The sequence below is a fragment of the Adiantum capillus-veneris genome, chromosome 15, assembly GCF_014529385.1.
Source record: "Adiantum capillus-veneris isolate H3 chromosome 15, ASM1452938v2, whole genome shotgun sequence".
Taxonomy (NCBI): domain Eukaryota; kingdom Viridiplantae; phylum Streptophyta; class Polypodiopsida; order Polypodiales; family Pteridaceae; genus Adiantum; species Adiantum capillus-veneris.
In genome coordinates this window covers 4028292-4045584 of record NC_140945.1, presented here as the reverse complement: position 1 = coordinate 4045584, position 17293 = coordinate 4028292, and the positions used below count along the sequence as shown (strand labels likewise).

The 17293-nt window shown below is 40.1% G+C and overlaps 1 protein-coding gene across 1 annotated transcript; it reads left to right on the top strand.

Moving 5' to 3' along the window:
• The first annotated feature begins 13902 nt into the window (after window positions 1-13902).
• On the top strand, window positions 13903-15477 carry LOC147440187 (uncharacterized). The gene is made up of 2 exons (XM_086483488.1): window positions 13903-14287; window positions 14378-15477. Exons 1-2 carry the CDS (start codon window positions 13942-13944, stop codon window positions 14404-14406), a joined length of 375 nt encoding a protein of 124 aa, XP_086339614.1. The 5' UTR covers window positions 13903-13941; the 3' UTR covers window positions 14407-15477.
• Window positions 15478-17293: the final 1816 nt, after the last annotated feature.

Below are 17293 nucleotides of genomic sequence, written 5' to 3'. Positions count from 1 at the left end.
GTTATAACGTCATAGGAAACTATCCTAAAAGACGTTAAAGATTATGTTAGATGTAGACTTACGTTAAATTAGATTTAGGTTTATTTAAGTTAAATTAGATTAGATTTAGGTTTATTTTTAATTAGATTTACGTTTATTTACGCTAGATTTAGATTTACGTTATATTAGATTAGATTTAGGTCTCCATAGACTGCGATGCCTGCATGAAGCGGGTGAAGAAAGCCCTCAATGGAATATAGGGTATTGCTGCCTTCACTCATGGTGGGCTCCGTCGATCCAAAAGTACTGGTGAAATGTCTTCAGAAGATAGGGAAGAAGGTGGATCTTCAGGGCGGCAAGAGTCACTACATCCCCGACACAATGACCATCTAGACAACCTCTAGTCATTCAACAGCAACTTCAAAGTTAGTAACAAGAGCAAGAACGGTCTAAAGGGCCAATTGCTGTCATCAGATGTGGATGGAGATGAGGCAGCGTCACCGCCGGAAGTTAACTCTCACATCTTTAGTGATGAGAATGCCAACTCTTGCCGAGTTATGTGAAAAATTATGTGTTAAATCAGTTTTAAGGTTCTTATAATCCCTGTTAGTTTTGTTCTTTGTTTTTAATATAACATAATTTACGTTAGATTTAGATTTATGTTATATTAGATTAGACTTAGGTTTATTTAGGTTTACCCACACACACACACACACACACACACACACACACACACACACAAAAAGAAGAGAGTTTTAACGTCGTAGGAAACTATCCCAAAAGACGTTAAAGATTAGGTTAGATGTAGACTTACGTTAAATTAGATTTAGGTTTATTTTTAGTTAGATTTACGTTTATTTAGATTTACGCTTATTTACGTTAGATCGAGTCCACGCAAGAATTACTTATGGTTTAGGGTTTAGAGTTAGACGAACAGTGAAAAGATCTACTGTGAAAAGATGTTAAGATGCTATGAAGTGCTACAGCTAGAGAAGAGGCAAAGGGGTTTTGTCCACTACATGCAGTATCATGTAGACGTGGGTTTGTAGATTTCTTGTACCCACAAATATAGGTATTGACCAATAAAGACGAGATTATAACCCAGTGGTTCTGATCTCCGTGCACCTCTAGACTGAGGTGTGCGGGGATTGGACATGACTAGAGAATGTGAGGTAAAGAGAGAGAGAGAGAGAGAGAGAGAGAGAGAGAGAGAGAGAGAGAGAGAGAGAGATAAGACGAAGAATGCCAATAGAATATTAAATTTGTTGTCCAGGTTATAAGATTTTTATCCTCATTATGAGTAGTGACGAGGATGTGGGACCGTCCAACCAAAACACCTATCTCTCAACGAGGGTCTTATGTCCTTGTAATCAATGCAAGCATGCTGTGCGACGGACAAGACGTGTTTCTTTGCAGCACGTTTGCGAATTTGGCGAGTTCGATCCATCTATTATAGATCGAGTTGTTGCCAATTATAACTCGTCGGACTCTGACGCTGGCCAACAAGCAGCAATCTTGCAACCCAATAGACGTGTTCGTAGGCGCTTTGGTCAAGCAGCATATGTGATGCCAGAAGATGTAGCCTCTGATAGCTCGGGGGATGATCATGCAGAGCACATTCCCAACGAGGCAATGTTTGAGCCCGAGATTGATGAAATGATCGAGACGATCATGGATTCAGAAAGGCTTATCTATGATGATATGAAAAGTGAAGCCGATACGCCATTGTATAATAGAGCACGTATGTCTAGATTGAAAGCACTCCTGGTTCTTCTCAACATGCAGGCAAAGTTTGGATGGAGTGACACTAGCGTCACAACGCTTTTGAGGTGATCTATTACAATTAGTTTACTTTAATAAAACTCTAAATGTATAATGATCTGATAGATTTTTACATGACTATATTGTATTTTTATGTTGTGTAGATTGCTTAAAGAGCACATACTACCAGCTGACAATGTGATGCCAGATTCCGGAGATGAAGCAAGAAAGATTTTGCGAAACTTGGGGATGGATTACAATTCTATCCACGCTTGTCCTAATGACTGCATTCTTTTCAGAGGGGAATACATAGACATGGAGAAGTGTCCGAAATGTGATTCCGAAAGATATCGAGTAGATCTCTACGGGACAAAAATTGCACAAAAGATTTTGCGACATTTTCCTCTGCTTCCTCGCATCAAGCATTTCTTCGAATGTAAGTCCATGGTTGCCCTAGCATCATGGCATGAGGAGAATAAATCTTTGGATGGTGTGCTACGAATTCCTGCAGATTGCGCAGCCTGGAAACATATAGATGGAACATGGTCGGATTTTGCCAGGGAAGCTCGAAATTTGCGCTTAGGCCTGGCTATGGATGGCGTAAATCCATTTGGTCAAAGATCAACATCTTACAGTGTATGGACCGTTGTCATCGTCAACTACAACATTCCCCCGTGGTTGACTATGAAGAAGGGGCACCTATGGCAAAGCTTGATTGTGCCAGGGCGATATAAAGTGGAGAATATGGATGTGTATCTTCGTCCACTATTGGAAGAGCTACAACAATTGTGGATTGGCATAGAGGTGGTGGATATGAGCCGACACACAGGACGATGGAATGCTTTGATCAGAGGCATTCTAATGTGGACCATGCATGACTATCCCGGGCTAATAGAATGCTCAAGTGATCTATTGACACTCCTCACTCAAACACTGTAAATCTTGTTTTTTCCCATAGTTGATCTATTATCATGTGTATACATGCAGGGATTCAAACAAGCGGATACAGAGCATGTGTCACATGTGGACCTAGACTGAATGCACGTAGGGCGCCCTCACTGAAGAAGCAAATCTACGAAGGTCATCAAGCGTATCTTCCAGAGAATCATGTGTTACACGATGGCTTTTTGGGAAGAGAGCCACCAAGGATGTCTGCACAAGCATGGTTAGAGCAGAAGGAGATGTGCGATGACAGATTGCCTCCAGGGATGAAGAGACTATCTCTATGGTACGAGTTACCATACTGGCCCCGACTCATGATCAATCACTTGCTCGATCCAATGCACATATTCAAGAATGTGGGTAATCTACTATGGGACCATCTGACCGGAAAGAAAGATACTTTGGGAGCCAGAGTTGACCTTAGAAATGTGGATCGTATGGAGCAATATTGGCCGCAAACAGCGTCTGATGGATCGATAAAACAGCAAACAGCAAACAGCAATCTCGGTGTTGAGAAGAAGATGACGGAAGATCTAGAGGCTAAAATCAACCGATTTTGCATGCTTCACAATCCAGTGATGCAAAAGTGGATTTCACAATATGAGGATGCAAAGCAAGAGCGACAAAGGGCACGAATCGAGTGGAGACGGGGAAGACGACCACCGATGCACTATCCGACGGTTCTGGAGAGCCTACCAACCTTCATGAGCTTAAGATGGTTGCACAACCAATTGAAAAGCGCACAACAATGCGGTGACAAAGTGACTGAGGAAGAGTGGGAGTACTCTAGGGGTTGTGCGACCAAGGTAAGTTTGCAATGTACGACTAGCTAGTGACTTTATTTCTAAACGTTTGAACAACCACTCATAATCTTTATTCGTTGTAGTATAAGTCATACACAGTAGCATGGTGTAAAGGTCGACATTTTAGGATGGAACGAATCAACAAAAAGCGTTTTACTCAAGATTGTGGAATCATGGCAAAATTTGAACAGTCTAGTTGACGACGTTCCTCTGATGCAGATCCTGTGGTGGCGGAACTCACTTACTTCGGCACGCTGCAAGAGATTTTGAGGATCGATTACAGAGGATTTTTTGTCGACCTGTTCGACGTGCAATGGTTCAAGATAATCATGGAGGGTAGCAACGCTACTGTGCGTAGAGGAGAGTCTGGTTTTCTTGAGGTGGATTCTACTAAGAAATGGACTGACCTAAGAGACACTTTCGTACTACCCGAGCATTGTGAACAAGTAAGTATGTAAATAGTTAACATCCCCCTTTTACAAGTTATGTGCTTGAAAGCTCTCATGTAAGTTATGTGGCTCTGGCAGGTAATATTTCATCCTACAAAGTCTACATCAAACTGGTGGTACGTCATAGAGGTAGCCCCTCGTAGTGCAAGGACGTATGAAGGCTACCATGTGCCAATCACAACGGCATCAATGGAGGAGATCAGAGAAGATGCTCAATCAGAAGCCGCTGCGGTGGTGCCAGACGAGCATCAAGATGCTACTACTCTATATGGGGTGCATGCAGAGGAGCTACAAAATGAAACAGAGGATATGTGTTTAAACGGAGAGCTCTATATAGATATAGGAAGTTATGCTGAGTTATGCGAGGATGAGAGAGAGATCTCTTAAAGCCACAAATATTGTATTTGAACAATTTTGCTCCGTGTTGTAAAAGCTCTGGTTCTCTAAGTACCTTCAATTCATTGCGTCATTGTATTTATATGCGTCATTACGTCATTGTATTTAATGGTCTTTGCGTCATTGTCTACTCTATTCATTCAATATTAAGTTTAAATATTCGTGTGTTTAATGCAGGTATGGATGATGAGGAGTTTCTTTCTTCTTTGTCACCGTAGTAGAGACAGTGGTACATGGAGCGTCATCGCTCTGGCGCATCATCGCGCGTTCCTACTCCATCCGCATCTCCCTCTCTTTCGGAGCATTCGACGCGCTCCGAAGCTTCGGCGTCGACGAGACGAGCTTCACACTCGTCTAGACACCGGCGCTCTAGTGGTGGCGGTGGCGGTTGTTGTGGGGATTCCGCCACCGATGCCTCCACACCGCCTCGTGTTCGACGAGGCTCTTTACCCTCCCCTTCTTTGCCCGCCCCCACACCAGCCACAGCATCGCCATCTATGCCAGGTTTTGCACGGCTGACTGTTCCTAGCAGCTACACACCTCTACCTACTCCGCCAGGAGCCACCCCACTCGACACTCCTCGCTTCGGGGCCCAGACGCCGGTGGAGACACCTGACGTCCGTACCCCCATTGACACGCTGCTAGAGACCCCTGCCGGGACACCCAGGTTCACGTGTCACCGACCAGAGGGCTTGCCTTACTCCGTCGACTTCAGCGGCGGCATCATCATGGATGATGACGGCAAGAAGGTGATCTCGCGCATGCGTGGTCTTTGCTCTCAGCTGTTTAGACACTACATACTAAACAAATGGAGTGAAGTACCAAGTGATTTAAAAAACAGAGTCATCAACATACTTCATGATGAGTTTTCCGTTCCAACACGGGATCAGCGCTTCAATGAAGACTTGATGAAGATTCGAATGCGCGAATACTGCAAACACAAGCATTCCGAAGTGCAAAAAGCAATCAAGCATGGGTGGAACAGGCCAGATTGGCTGGCCAAAGAAGATTGGAAGAATGCGAAGAAAGCAGCGCGCGAGAATCCCGACAAGTGGAAGCAACAAAAGGATGCAGCCAGAGCGCGAGTAGAGGCAGGGAGCTCGCACCACTTGGGGAGCGGTGGATGGGCATCATTTGAGGCCGATTTTGTAAGTGTTTTCGCATTGCTCTTTATGTTCGATAGTTTAGGGTTTATGAGTTTTTTAATTCTAACATAATGAATTCTTTGTATGTTTTGACAGTGGTCGATGATAGGACGTGATCCCACACAGTACGAGCGCGAGTACGCAGGCAGGAAGGGCTTAAACGCCCTGATGGACATTCTCAGTTCTCGCGGCGGCATGGTTAGTATTAGGGTTTACTCTTTTCTATTTTTTGTATTGTTTTATAAATGTCGTTATATGTTTATACTTACTGAAAGCTGTCTTATTGTCTTTTTTTGCAGAATCCGACAGATATGCCGCTTGGACGCGATGAGACGTCTGACTAGACGACGTCAGTTTAGTCGTAGCTAGATAGCATTAGTTTAGGGTTTCTCATAGCTTATGTATCATGAGACGGATTTTATACGTCTTTTTGAACCATGTATATTATTACATTTGTCACCGCAGTTCATTTTGCCAATCAATTCTTTATGCCTATGATGTTGTACAATTGTCATTATTACATTTGCCAATCAATTCATTTTGCCTATGATGTGTACAATTGTCAATTTTACGCTTGTCAATTTTGCAAACAATGCGTCTTGTGGGTGACTATTTTGGGTCTATTATCTACCCTTGCACTTTCAATGCCCTGTCACCAAAAAAAAAATTCTCTCGGGCGTCGCTATAACCGTCGCTATTTATGGCTCTGTAGCGTCGCTATGAGCGTCGCTATAGACTTCTGTGTAAACGTCGCTATAACCGTCGCTATGAGTGTCTCTATATAGCGACGCCTATAGCGTTGCATATAGCGACGCTCTTGTAGCGACGCTATTAGCGACGGTTTTAGCGACGCCGGGGGTTATAAAAACCCAGTGTATTTCCATCGCTAACAGTGTCACAAGAGCACACAACCTCTTGTACGTAGTGTTATTCTCAAAGTTGATGATTTACTAGACAAACTAAAAGGGAAAAACATTTTTAGCAATATAGACAGTGGGAATAGCCCCTAGGTTGGAATTTTGACTGACAGTTGAGCTGGTAATTACCAAGCCAATTACTATAGTAGCTACACAACGGATAATCAATCAAAGACCCTGTCTGGAACCTATAAATAGGGGCATTTACTTCATTTTAAGGGGAATGCAAGTTGTTGTATTCTTGAGTCTAGTGTCTTGGAGCTCACTGTGCTCTTGTATTCTCTTGTCAATAAGCTTAGAGTAGTCTTTTGGCTCACACTATACTTATTTCAATTGTATCGATATGATTTAAGTTCCAGTCTATGTGTCATTTCCATTTTGGTTATCATTCCCAGTTCCATTTTAGTATCAGTGTCTTTATCAGATTTATTGTTTGAAGTTTGTTTATTTGAACTGACAACTAACTCTTAACTCAACACTAGAATAATACCTGTTTGAAGAGACCAGCTCATTTCAAGCAAAATTGACCTTAAATTGGGGTAGCACCAAGTCAAAATGATTGAGGAACATGTTTACAAAAATGCATTCACAATACAAATGGAAAACTACGAATTCCTTTGTCATGTCATTTGGTCTGAAAAATGCACCAACCACCTATACACATATGATGAATAAAATCTTCATTGACCATCAAGATTGCATCATTGTATTTTTTGATGATATCCTAATGTTCAATAAATCTGAACAAAAGCATAAAGAACATTTAACCATTTATACCTTAGTTGTGAAAAGAGTTTATTTTTTCAATCTAAATTGAATCTTTGGGACAAATTGTATCAGAAAATGGACTCACATGTAGATCTTGAGAAAGCTATTTAGTTATGGACTAGACCCAAAAACCTACATGAGCTATGTTCTTTCATTAGTCTTTGCAATTATTAGAGGAAGTTTGTTCATAATTTTGCTTATAAATCTCACTATCTCACTCTTCTACTAAAGAAAAACACTGCTTATGTATGGATTGATTAACAAGAATCTCATTCATTGCACTCAAGAATGCTTTAACTAATGTACTTGTGTTACAATTGCCTAATTGTGATAGACCATTCTTTGTTGTAGTCACTTGTGCTAGTGGAAAAGATATTGGTGCAGCTCTCATGCAAGATAACCATCCACTCATATTTAAGAGTCATAAATTTAAACCCTTCAAATCTAAGTTAAGTACATATGACAAATAATTGATTGCTATAGTGCAAGCTTTAAATTTTTGGAAGCATTATTTAATGGGTGCTGATTTGATAATCAAGACTGATCAACAAAGTATCAAGTATTTATTCTCATTGATTATGCTATATAAAAGAGATCACAAAGCCTTCTTTTACAAGTATAGCTTACATGTTTCTCATCAAGTTCTCATCCCACACATGCATCTGTTTGCTCACTCTCTTTGCCTCCATAATGGCTCTTTATTGCAGTAACATGATGCCCACTCTAGAGGCTATTTGAAGCTCACTCTAGCGGAATCACGGGTTGATGATTGGTGAGGATGAATGCACTACAAGGGCTATAATGTAGCCATAATCAATAAGGAATCAATTTTCGACAAACATCTTGCCTTTGAGTTTGTCCTTTTGCTAAGGAAGGTTGCCCACCATTCAGGAAGGAGTTTGTGTCCCTATGTAATTTGTAAATCTAGGAAATAAAAAATTACCACCTTATTTAAGATGCTAGTGCATTATATTTCCAAGCAAGTGATGAGAGAGTGGAGGGGATCACTCAATGTAGTGGAGAAAAATAAATATGCTTAGGATTGATAAGGTTAACAAATAACATTAGCCATCTTGTGGCTCTCATACCACGTGATGAGACCTAGTGTGCTAGTGAAGATTAGTGTTACTTGCATTCATGGATAATTATCATTAAGCATAAAGTACAATAATCTCAACTAAATACCAAGTAAACTCAATAATGCAAAATAATATTAACAAAATTCATTAGATTCATAACGTATATAGTACTTTTATAGCCCAAGGCTACTAAAAGCATAGAAATTGTGGACCTTCTTTAATGCAGCCTTTGGACTTCATTTGATGGAGTCTTCATGGGTCATGGATGCATGCAATTTATGCCTCATGGAAGTGTATGATCATCATGCCATGGATAGAGAAGGTGTTCCCATATCACTTCATGGATAGGGCAACCCCAACAAAACTAACTATTTGTTTTTTTGCCCGTTTGACTTCAAAAACTTCCTTTGATACTAAAGGTTTAATGCCTTAAATTGCTAGATAAAAAGGCCCTCATAAACCCCATTCTCTTCCTAATGATTTACTGCATGCATTAGTTGAGAGAGAAGCCACAAGGCTCCCAAACATCTTTGCTGCAATTATGCAACCAATTTACTTTGCACAAGGCCACCCACCATCCTAGCTTCCCTAGAAAGGTGCGTCATCTTGACAAATCTTTCTTAACACTAGAATGGTAACCTAACAGGACATAAAAGTGTCCTTTCAAGGTTTTGGGAAAAAAATCCAAAACCATAGTAGATCCACTCATTTTGAAAAATCCTTTCATGAGCTTATAGTTCAATAACTACTACATATGGAAAAAATGAGAAACTTGTAATTTTTCTCATCCCTTGGTCACTACAAGCCTCCAAAGTTGATGGACCAGTGCATTTTGCCCAAAACAACAATTTCTTATGGTTGATTGCATATAAATAAGAGTGGAGATTTTTGTAGGACATGAGATAAAATGCCCCATTAACTTCAATGGGTTGGTGACCAAAACATATGGTTGCTTTTACTTCACTGTTTTTTTTTTGGGCAAAAAAAATAGTTACAAAAAAGTTGCATTTTTGCCATTCTGCGGACCTATCATCAAAGTTTCTATAGTCACGCTCAATACAGATACTCTATACATGTTTTCTTAGTTCCCTTTGGGCGTGTAGATTCAAAAGGAGCCATAGAGCATGTCAAAAGGATAATGGATCTCTTACAATTGGAACCTTGGGGGCAATGATAAAGTGCTAAATACAGCAAAACATGAAAAAATTGGGTTTAGCATCATAACCTCTAGAAACCCATAGAAACTACTCAATATCTAGCCAAGTTTGTAGTCTATGATTAGATATGGTTACTACCTACAAAATACACACAATTGGCCTAAGAAACTAGCAATATTGAGAAATTTATACTTGCTACTCTAAAATGTATCGTATTCTTCAACAATCAAAAAACTCAACCATCATCATATACTATGCTATATAGCATATTAGGTCCCCCAAAACTCAAGGAAGATTAGCTTTATGTTATACATGACACTTACACAATCAAAATCGAATTTGGATATCAAGAAAGCCACCAAAAAAATCATAAAAGTGCTAATTTTGGCCAAAAAATAGGATTATGCAATTCTTGTAAATTGGTCATAACTTTCAATTTTAACACTTAGCGCTCCCTACAAGCATCAAAACATGTTGAGAACTATGAAGGCCTAACCTCTAGCCATCTAAACCTCACAAACATGAAGTTTAGAGTGGTATAGTTGCCAAAAATTGGAAAAAAAGCCAAAAATAGGACCCGTTTTTTCACACAGTTTAGGTTCAAAAATGTTGTGCAAGAGTAAGGTTAATGGTAAGATCAATACTCAAAAAAAAATGCTAAGTTTTTTTCAGCTCATAAGGAAACTTTGTGGATATATAGCACCTAGAAATTAATTTTCATACTCTTCAAATAATTCAAGCAAAATGGTCACTTAATAGGACACAAAAGTGTCCAAGGACATAAAAGTGTACTGTTACCATTCTAGTGTTAAAGAGGTTATTCATAGCTCTAAATTGTAGTGTATATATGCATTTGTGGCACTTAGAGTGCACATATTCAAATTCACCCATCGTGTGTGCAAAACTCTAACCTAGTGACCCTCAGGCTAATTTCTACGAGGTATTAATGGAAGCACAAGAGAAAATATGAATGGCACAATACTCCGACACAATTGAGCATGATTTATCTGTCAGATGGAAGTGGGCTCTTCTTTGAGTTTACCTTTTTTTGGTAGAGTTTACGTTTACTTGTGACAAACATTCAATATGTGAGTTTGTGTTTGAACCTATGTGGGTCAAGAAAACCCATGTGGGGAAACGATAAAACGCAAGGATCAAGCCTTTGAATGGCGCATGTGCTAGGGTCACCTTGACTTTATTTGCACATACCCCTTAACTTTTTCGTTGCACAAAACACTATTCTCTATTTTTTTTTGTACCTCAATGACATACCCGCACGTTTTTGGAATTGGTGTGTAATGGTGATTGTACAAGCAATGACCAAATTCTCAGAAAGCTTACAAAGCAAAATCTTCTTTGAATCAAAGGATTATTTTGTGAGCATCCCTTACTTGAATCAAAGGGATTATTTTTTCAGACCTAATGCAAATGTATGGAATATCCTTCTCGGGACAATAAAAATTCAAAATTTCTGGCTTTGACTAGATTTTTTAACGGTGGATACTCGGTATCTCCAGCAACAAAGCAATGAGCCATCTTGTGGCTCTCATACCACGTGATGAGACCTAGTGTGCTAGTGCAGATTAGTGTTACTTGCATTCATGGATAATTATGTGTAGTGCATGCTGATTGCAATCGTTAATGCAACAGTGTAATTGTTTCTAGTAGGCAAGCAATCATTGGTCTACTGGAAGGGCAGCACTAGTGACTCGAGAATCAGTTGTCATTTGTTGAATTTGGGATTCAGTTAGCCTTTTTTCTGTTGGCATAATTTCTTGCAGTGCAGATATTATCAAGTATTTCAGCTTAGCGGGAGCTTTGTCAAATCGAATAGTTACACTTCTATTTCGTGGTCTCATGGTTGATGATGAGGAGGTCGAGCGAGTGTTTGGATCCATAGATCCGGCCAGGTTGAGGATCAACCATTATCCGGCTTGCCCTATAGCTGATCTCACATATGGGTTACCTCCACACAAAGATTATGGAGGTCTTGCCATACTTCACCAAGATGATGTTGGTGGCTTGGAGATCTTGAAGGATGGACACTGGGTTGCAGTTGAGCCGGAGAAGGGGTGCTTGATTGTTAACATCGATGAGATGATCCAGCTTTGCTTTGAACTATATATATCATATCATTGGAAAATCTGATAGTGCATAGGGGTGTTATAAAATCTCTTATTTGTGAATTCTTCATGATTATAACACGTCCTTTTTCTATTCAATAAAAATTTGAAGTTCCTTAAATGATACCCCTTTGTAAATAAAAATGTGACAATATTTGAAATAAAAAATGCCCTATATATATATAAATAACATTAGCCATCTTGTGGCTCTCATACCACGTGATGAGACCTAGTGTGCTAGTGCAGATTAGTGTTACTTGCATTCATGGATAATTATCATTAAGCATAAAGTACAATAATCTCATCTCAATTAACAAGTAGACTCAATAATGCAAAACAATATTAACAAAATGCATTAGATTCATAACGTATATAGTACTTTTATAGCCCAAGGCTACTAAAAGCATAGAAATCGTGGACCTTCTTTAATGCAATATTTGGACTTCATTTGATGGAGTCTTCATGGGTCATGGATGCATGCATGCAATGTATGACTCATGGAAGTGTATTATCATCATGCCATGGATAGAGAAGGTATTCCCATATCACTTCATGGGGATAGGGCAACCCCAACAAAACTAACTATTTGTTTTTTTTTGTCCGTTTGACTTCAAAAACTTCCTTTGATTACTCACTTGGCACTAAAGGTTTAAATTGCCAGATAAAAAGGCCCTCGTAAACCCCATTCTCTTCCTAATGATTTACTGCATGCATTAGTTGAGAGAGAAGCCACAAGGCTCCCAAACATCTTTGCCACAATTATGCAACCAATTTTATCTTATGCGGGTATTTGAACATGGATTAGAAGAATGCTTACCAATTCTATTAAAAATGAGTTGACTATTCTTTCTTGATGGTGTACTTTGCACAAGGCCACCCACCATCCTAGCTTCCCTAGAAACGTGCGTCATCTTGACAAATCTTTCTTAAAGAGGTTATTTTGTAGCTCTAAGTTGTAGTGTATATATGCATTTGTGGCACTTAGAGTGCACATATTCAAATTCACCCATTGTGTGTGCAAGACTCTAACCTAGTGACCCTCATACTAATTTCTACGAGGTATTAATGGAAGCACACGAGAAAATATGAATGGCACAATACTCAGACACAAAAATTGAGCATGATCTATCTGTCAGATGGAGGTGGGCTCTTCTTTGAGTTTACCTTTTTTGGTAGAATTTACGTTTACTTGTGACAAACATTCAAGATGTGAGTTTGTGTTTGAACCTATGTGGGTCAAGAAAACCCCTCTGGGGAAAGGATAAAATGCAAGGATCAAGCCTTTGAATGGGGCATGTGCTAGGGTCACCTTGACTTTCTTTGTGCCTTCTATCCGCGTGAAGGCATGCACGTTGCTACTTCTGTGTTGATCCTATGGCTAGGGGCTCACCATGGGGCCCATGTGAAATACGGGAGGACGGATGGACCCTTTGCTCAAATGGTGTGTGTGCTACTACGCATCTTAGCCATGCCTCGTGACTATTTGACACCCCCTTGTCAGGTGGGGTCGATGGTCCATGATCTCTACATGATGTGGATCATCCGTTTATTCCCAAGAATAAAAAGATTTCGACTGGGTCTGCCCCCGTGACTTGAATCCACCACCTCCCACACCAGAGACTACGTCTCTCCCATTAAGCTATCGCACGCCACTTGAAATGGGGATGAAAATGTAAAATAATATGGCAAAAGTGACGGGGTGGGGATCATATGGTGTTCACTTGGAGATCACTTTGGAATGGTTGGGGTCACACGATGATCATTTTGGAATAGATGGGGTCACATGATGAGCACTTTGGAATAGATGGGTTCACAAGGTGATCACATCTCAACTAGGAATTACATAAGAATCACTTGATATTTTCATCTAGTTTCCTTGGGGTTCACTTTGATTGTGATCACATGATGATCACTTGGAGATTAATCCGCCATCGGACGACGCAAAACCAATCCCGCCGCCCCAATTAATAGGGACCACCGATCCCACGTGACAGAAGGGGTGTCAAATAATCATGAGGCCACTGCTTGTGACTATTTGACACCCCCTTCTGAGGTGACCTAAGCACGAGGGAGGACACGTAGTAGTGACCTAAACTAACCAGACTTTGTTCTTTTTTTTTGGGGAGGGGGGGGGTTAAAAGGAAATAAAAACTTTTAGTGCTTCACTTGGAGGATTAGAGACTCGACCGTTTGTAATTGTTATAGAATGAAAATCTCAGTGGGGCAAGTGCAGCTACATCAACTCCACGCGTTCACGAGAGAGGAGAGCAAATTACAGTTTCCAATTACGTGAGTCTATTGCACCGCAGTGTGGATGTCAGAGAGAGAGAGAGAGAGGGAGAGAGGCTCTTATATATATAAATCGTGAATCCTGCTTCGTGATGAACAGCGAGCGAGCGTTGAGACTACATTCCTTGCAGCCATGTCAAGCAGCAGCAGCAGCAGTAGGAAGGCTACGTTAGTAGTGGTAGTGTTGAGCTTGATGATTTTGGGCGTGCGGCCGTTCATTCATCCCATGATGGCAGCTGAATCACTAAGCTGCTCGGACATAGCCCAGGGACTCCTTAGCAGCTGCCAGGAATATGTGACCGGGGATGATCCACCCTTGGCACCACAAGACAGCGAGTGCTGCTCTTTCGTCACTAATCCCAACGTCTTCTGCGTGTGTGACCTCCCCATTCCAGCGGGTATGGTGAATGAGACGGCTCTCAACAAAGTCATTGACGCCTGTGGCTTGAAAGTACCTCCGGAACATTCCAATTGTGCAGGTGCCTTTCTCCTCTATATTATTGAAAGTAGAGTAGAGTTGATGAATATTTTGCATGAGAGTCCTCCATGAAGGCTGCGATGATATGCAGGTTTCCACATTGGCGGCGAAGGCGAGTAGATGGGCCCATTCGGCAGACAACTTCTCTAGTTATAATCAATCTATATCTTTCACTCTCGAGTCTCATTATTAAGGTTGTATTTCTCATTACGTATTATTGCACAAATGGCTTAGTGTGTGCGTGCGCTCTAACAGTTATTGAAGTAAAAAGCTCTTGAAGGCAAAACAATTAAGTTGTATTTTATGCAGCAGCTGGCCACGACCCTTTGCTGTTGCTGCTTCGTTTTCTCCTTTGCTTTTTCATAAAACCATATATATGTGACCCTTGTTTTTTATTTCGTACATTGCGATCATAATGTCCCGATTTTGCTCCAATATGGTTATAATTTATCTAAATTCGTAACAAATTTTTACTTTCTCTATCAAAAATATCCCTCAACATACCCCTTAACTTTTTCGTTGCACAAAACACTATTCTCTTATTTTTTTGTACCTCAATGACATACCCGCACGTTTTTGGAATATTTGTCCTTTGTGTATTGATGATTGTACAAGCAATGACCAAATCCAAATTCTCAGAGAGCTCACAAAGCAAAACCTTCTTTGAATCAAAGGATTATTTTGTGAGCATCCCTTATTTCAATCAAAGGGATTATTTTTTCAGACCTAATGCAAATGTGGGGAATACCCTTCTGGGGACAATAAAAATTCAAAATTTTTGGCTTTGACTAGATTTGTTTACTGTGGATACTCAGTATCTCCAGCAACAAAGCAATCATGAGCCTTTCCACTTGCATTAGTCTAAGAGCTTTATCCTTGCTACTTCCAAGCACCACTCTTGATATGATGCATTCAATGTTCTGTACTACTGCTGCGTCTTTGCATTCCAACAATTGCATGCATGTTGAGCATGAATTTTCTTTACTTCTGAAAGGCCAAGCATCCAAGCTTCACATTTCCCTATGTTTGACAAGCACTTAAAAGAGTCTATCAACTAGATAATAATTCGATGATGGCCTCTTTTGCTTATGAAGTCATGCCCTTTGGGCTGAACACATGGTACAACATGGCAGAAATCTTGGCCAGATTGTATCTAAACATGTAATTACCACCGATATCCATAAATCTATGTTAGCCAACTTTTCCAAGCCGAATAGTCCATGAGCTCTTCATGGGCCATTGCGGCTACTATAGGATTACTTCTTTGTATGCAGATAGCGCCATACGCTCATACCAACAGCTAGTCTCTTTTGAGTGGAATTTTGAATGTGACATTGTGTAGTCAACACCGGTAAAAGTTCCAATTTTGAAAGCACCATCGTGGGGTGAAATATTTCAATATTTAAATGAATGAGAGAGAGAGAGAGAGAGAGAGAGAGAGAGAGAGAGAGAGAGAGAGAGAGAGAGAGAGAGAGAGAATTGAGACGAAACAAGAAGGAACAATATCCCTAACTCAACCAACTAAACCCATATGAATGTACATGAGAGTGGCTGGGAAACTCACATATGGGCAAGCCATCCATTCGGCCATTAAATGGTATTAATAACATGAGCCATTCGGCCATTCATTGGTATCAATAACATGTCATTCGTATTACAAGGATAATGACTTGGTCTTGGATAAGAGTACCAACACTATATTAGTGAATTTGGGAATTGCCCATTTCCCACTTTCAAAACAAGCTTAAGATTTGACCACATGGTTAAGATTCATTTGTATTACAAGGATAATGACTTGGTCTTGGATAAGAGTACCAACACTATATTAGTGAATTTGGGAATTGCCCATTTTCCACTTTCAAAACAAGCTTAAGATTTGACCACATGGTCAAATCTTAACCAAAGTTTTGAGAGCATGGCCCAAAAGGCCTTTTCAAATGCTACCTTATGAAAGTATTTGGTTTAAAAAAAGTTTGAGATTTTTCCATATTGGCCAAATCTTCAAGACATCGGTGATTCCCAAATTGGATCTAAAGTCTCACTCTCTAATCTAGTGTTTACCCTATCTCGATGAACATATGCACCTTCTATGCTCTTGTGTGGTCAACACTTAGCTCTTGACCAAATGAGATTCCTTCAATGTTAAGGATTATGCTGGCCAACTATGGGAAAAGATGATGTTGCATTTGTGCATTTGTACATGTTTGCATCAAATGCCATACTGCTACATTTAGTAAGTATTCCACCATGTAGTTTATGTGATTGCCTAAGTATGACACACATTTCTACCATTACCTCAAGCACAACACCCTCAAAGACCAATCTAAAGCCAAACAATACAAGACCATCGTTGAGTTAAGAGTGATACCGACTAATGGTGCATATACTCTTGATATCAAATTTTCAAAATACAATTGCAGGCAAGTGAAGATACTTTACAGTGAAAAGCTAACTGGAGCGACGTTATCAAACCATTTGCAAGCTTGGGGAGTTTGTAGAGGTGGAGAGGAAGAAAATCTTTGCGCTTTTGTTACCCCGTCCGTGCACCCTAGTCACCATAACTCTTCCTCGAGCGGTTTTATGCATTCACCAAACAAGAGGGAACAAGGAGGGGTAAAGATTTCGGTGTTTTCCATAGGTATCCCACCTTATTGGTGCAAAATTGTATTAGATTTATGCTTGACTTACATATTTTGAGGTGGTCCCCTTGAGATAATAGCCAAATCATCAAAATCTAATCTACAACCGCTAGTCAATCCCAAGCATTTCACCAAGCAAATGATATATCCAATAGCAACCAAACTTGCCATGATGTTAGACAAGACCATCTAGGACCATCATAGGTCTCAATCCCATTACAAAGAGGTTAGATGAAAAAAAAGTACCCAAACTTGTTGCACACATTCCGCAAGTATTGTAGAACGCATTTATGCACTAAAAAAGGAAACTTGCATTTTTAATATGCAAGAATCTAATTTGTAAATTTTTTGTCCTGTGGTACATTTGT

Coding starts and splice junctions, on each gene's coding strand:
- LOC147440187 (XM_086483488.1), top strand. CDS start 13,942: ATGTCAAGCAGCAGCAGCAGCAGTAGGAAGGCTACGTTAGTAGTGGTA. Junction 14,288..14,377: donor GGAACATTCCAATTGTGCAG/GTGCCTTTCTCC, acceptor GATGATATGCAG/GTTTCCACATTGGCGGCGAA.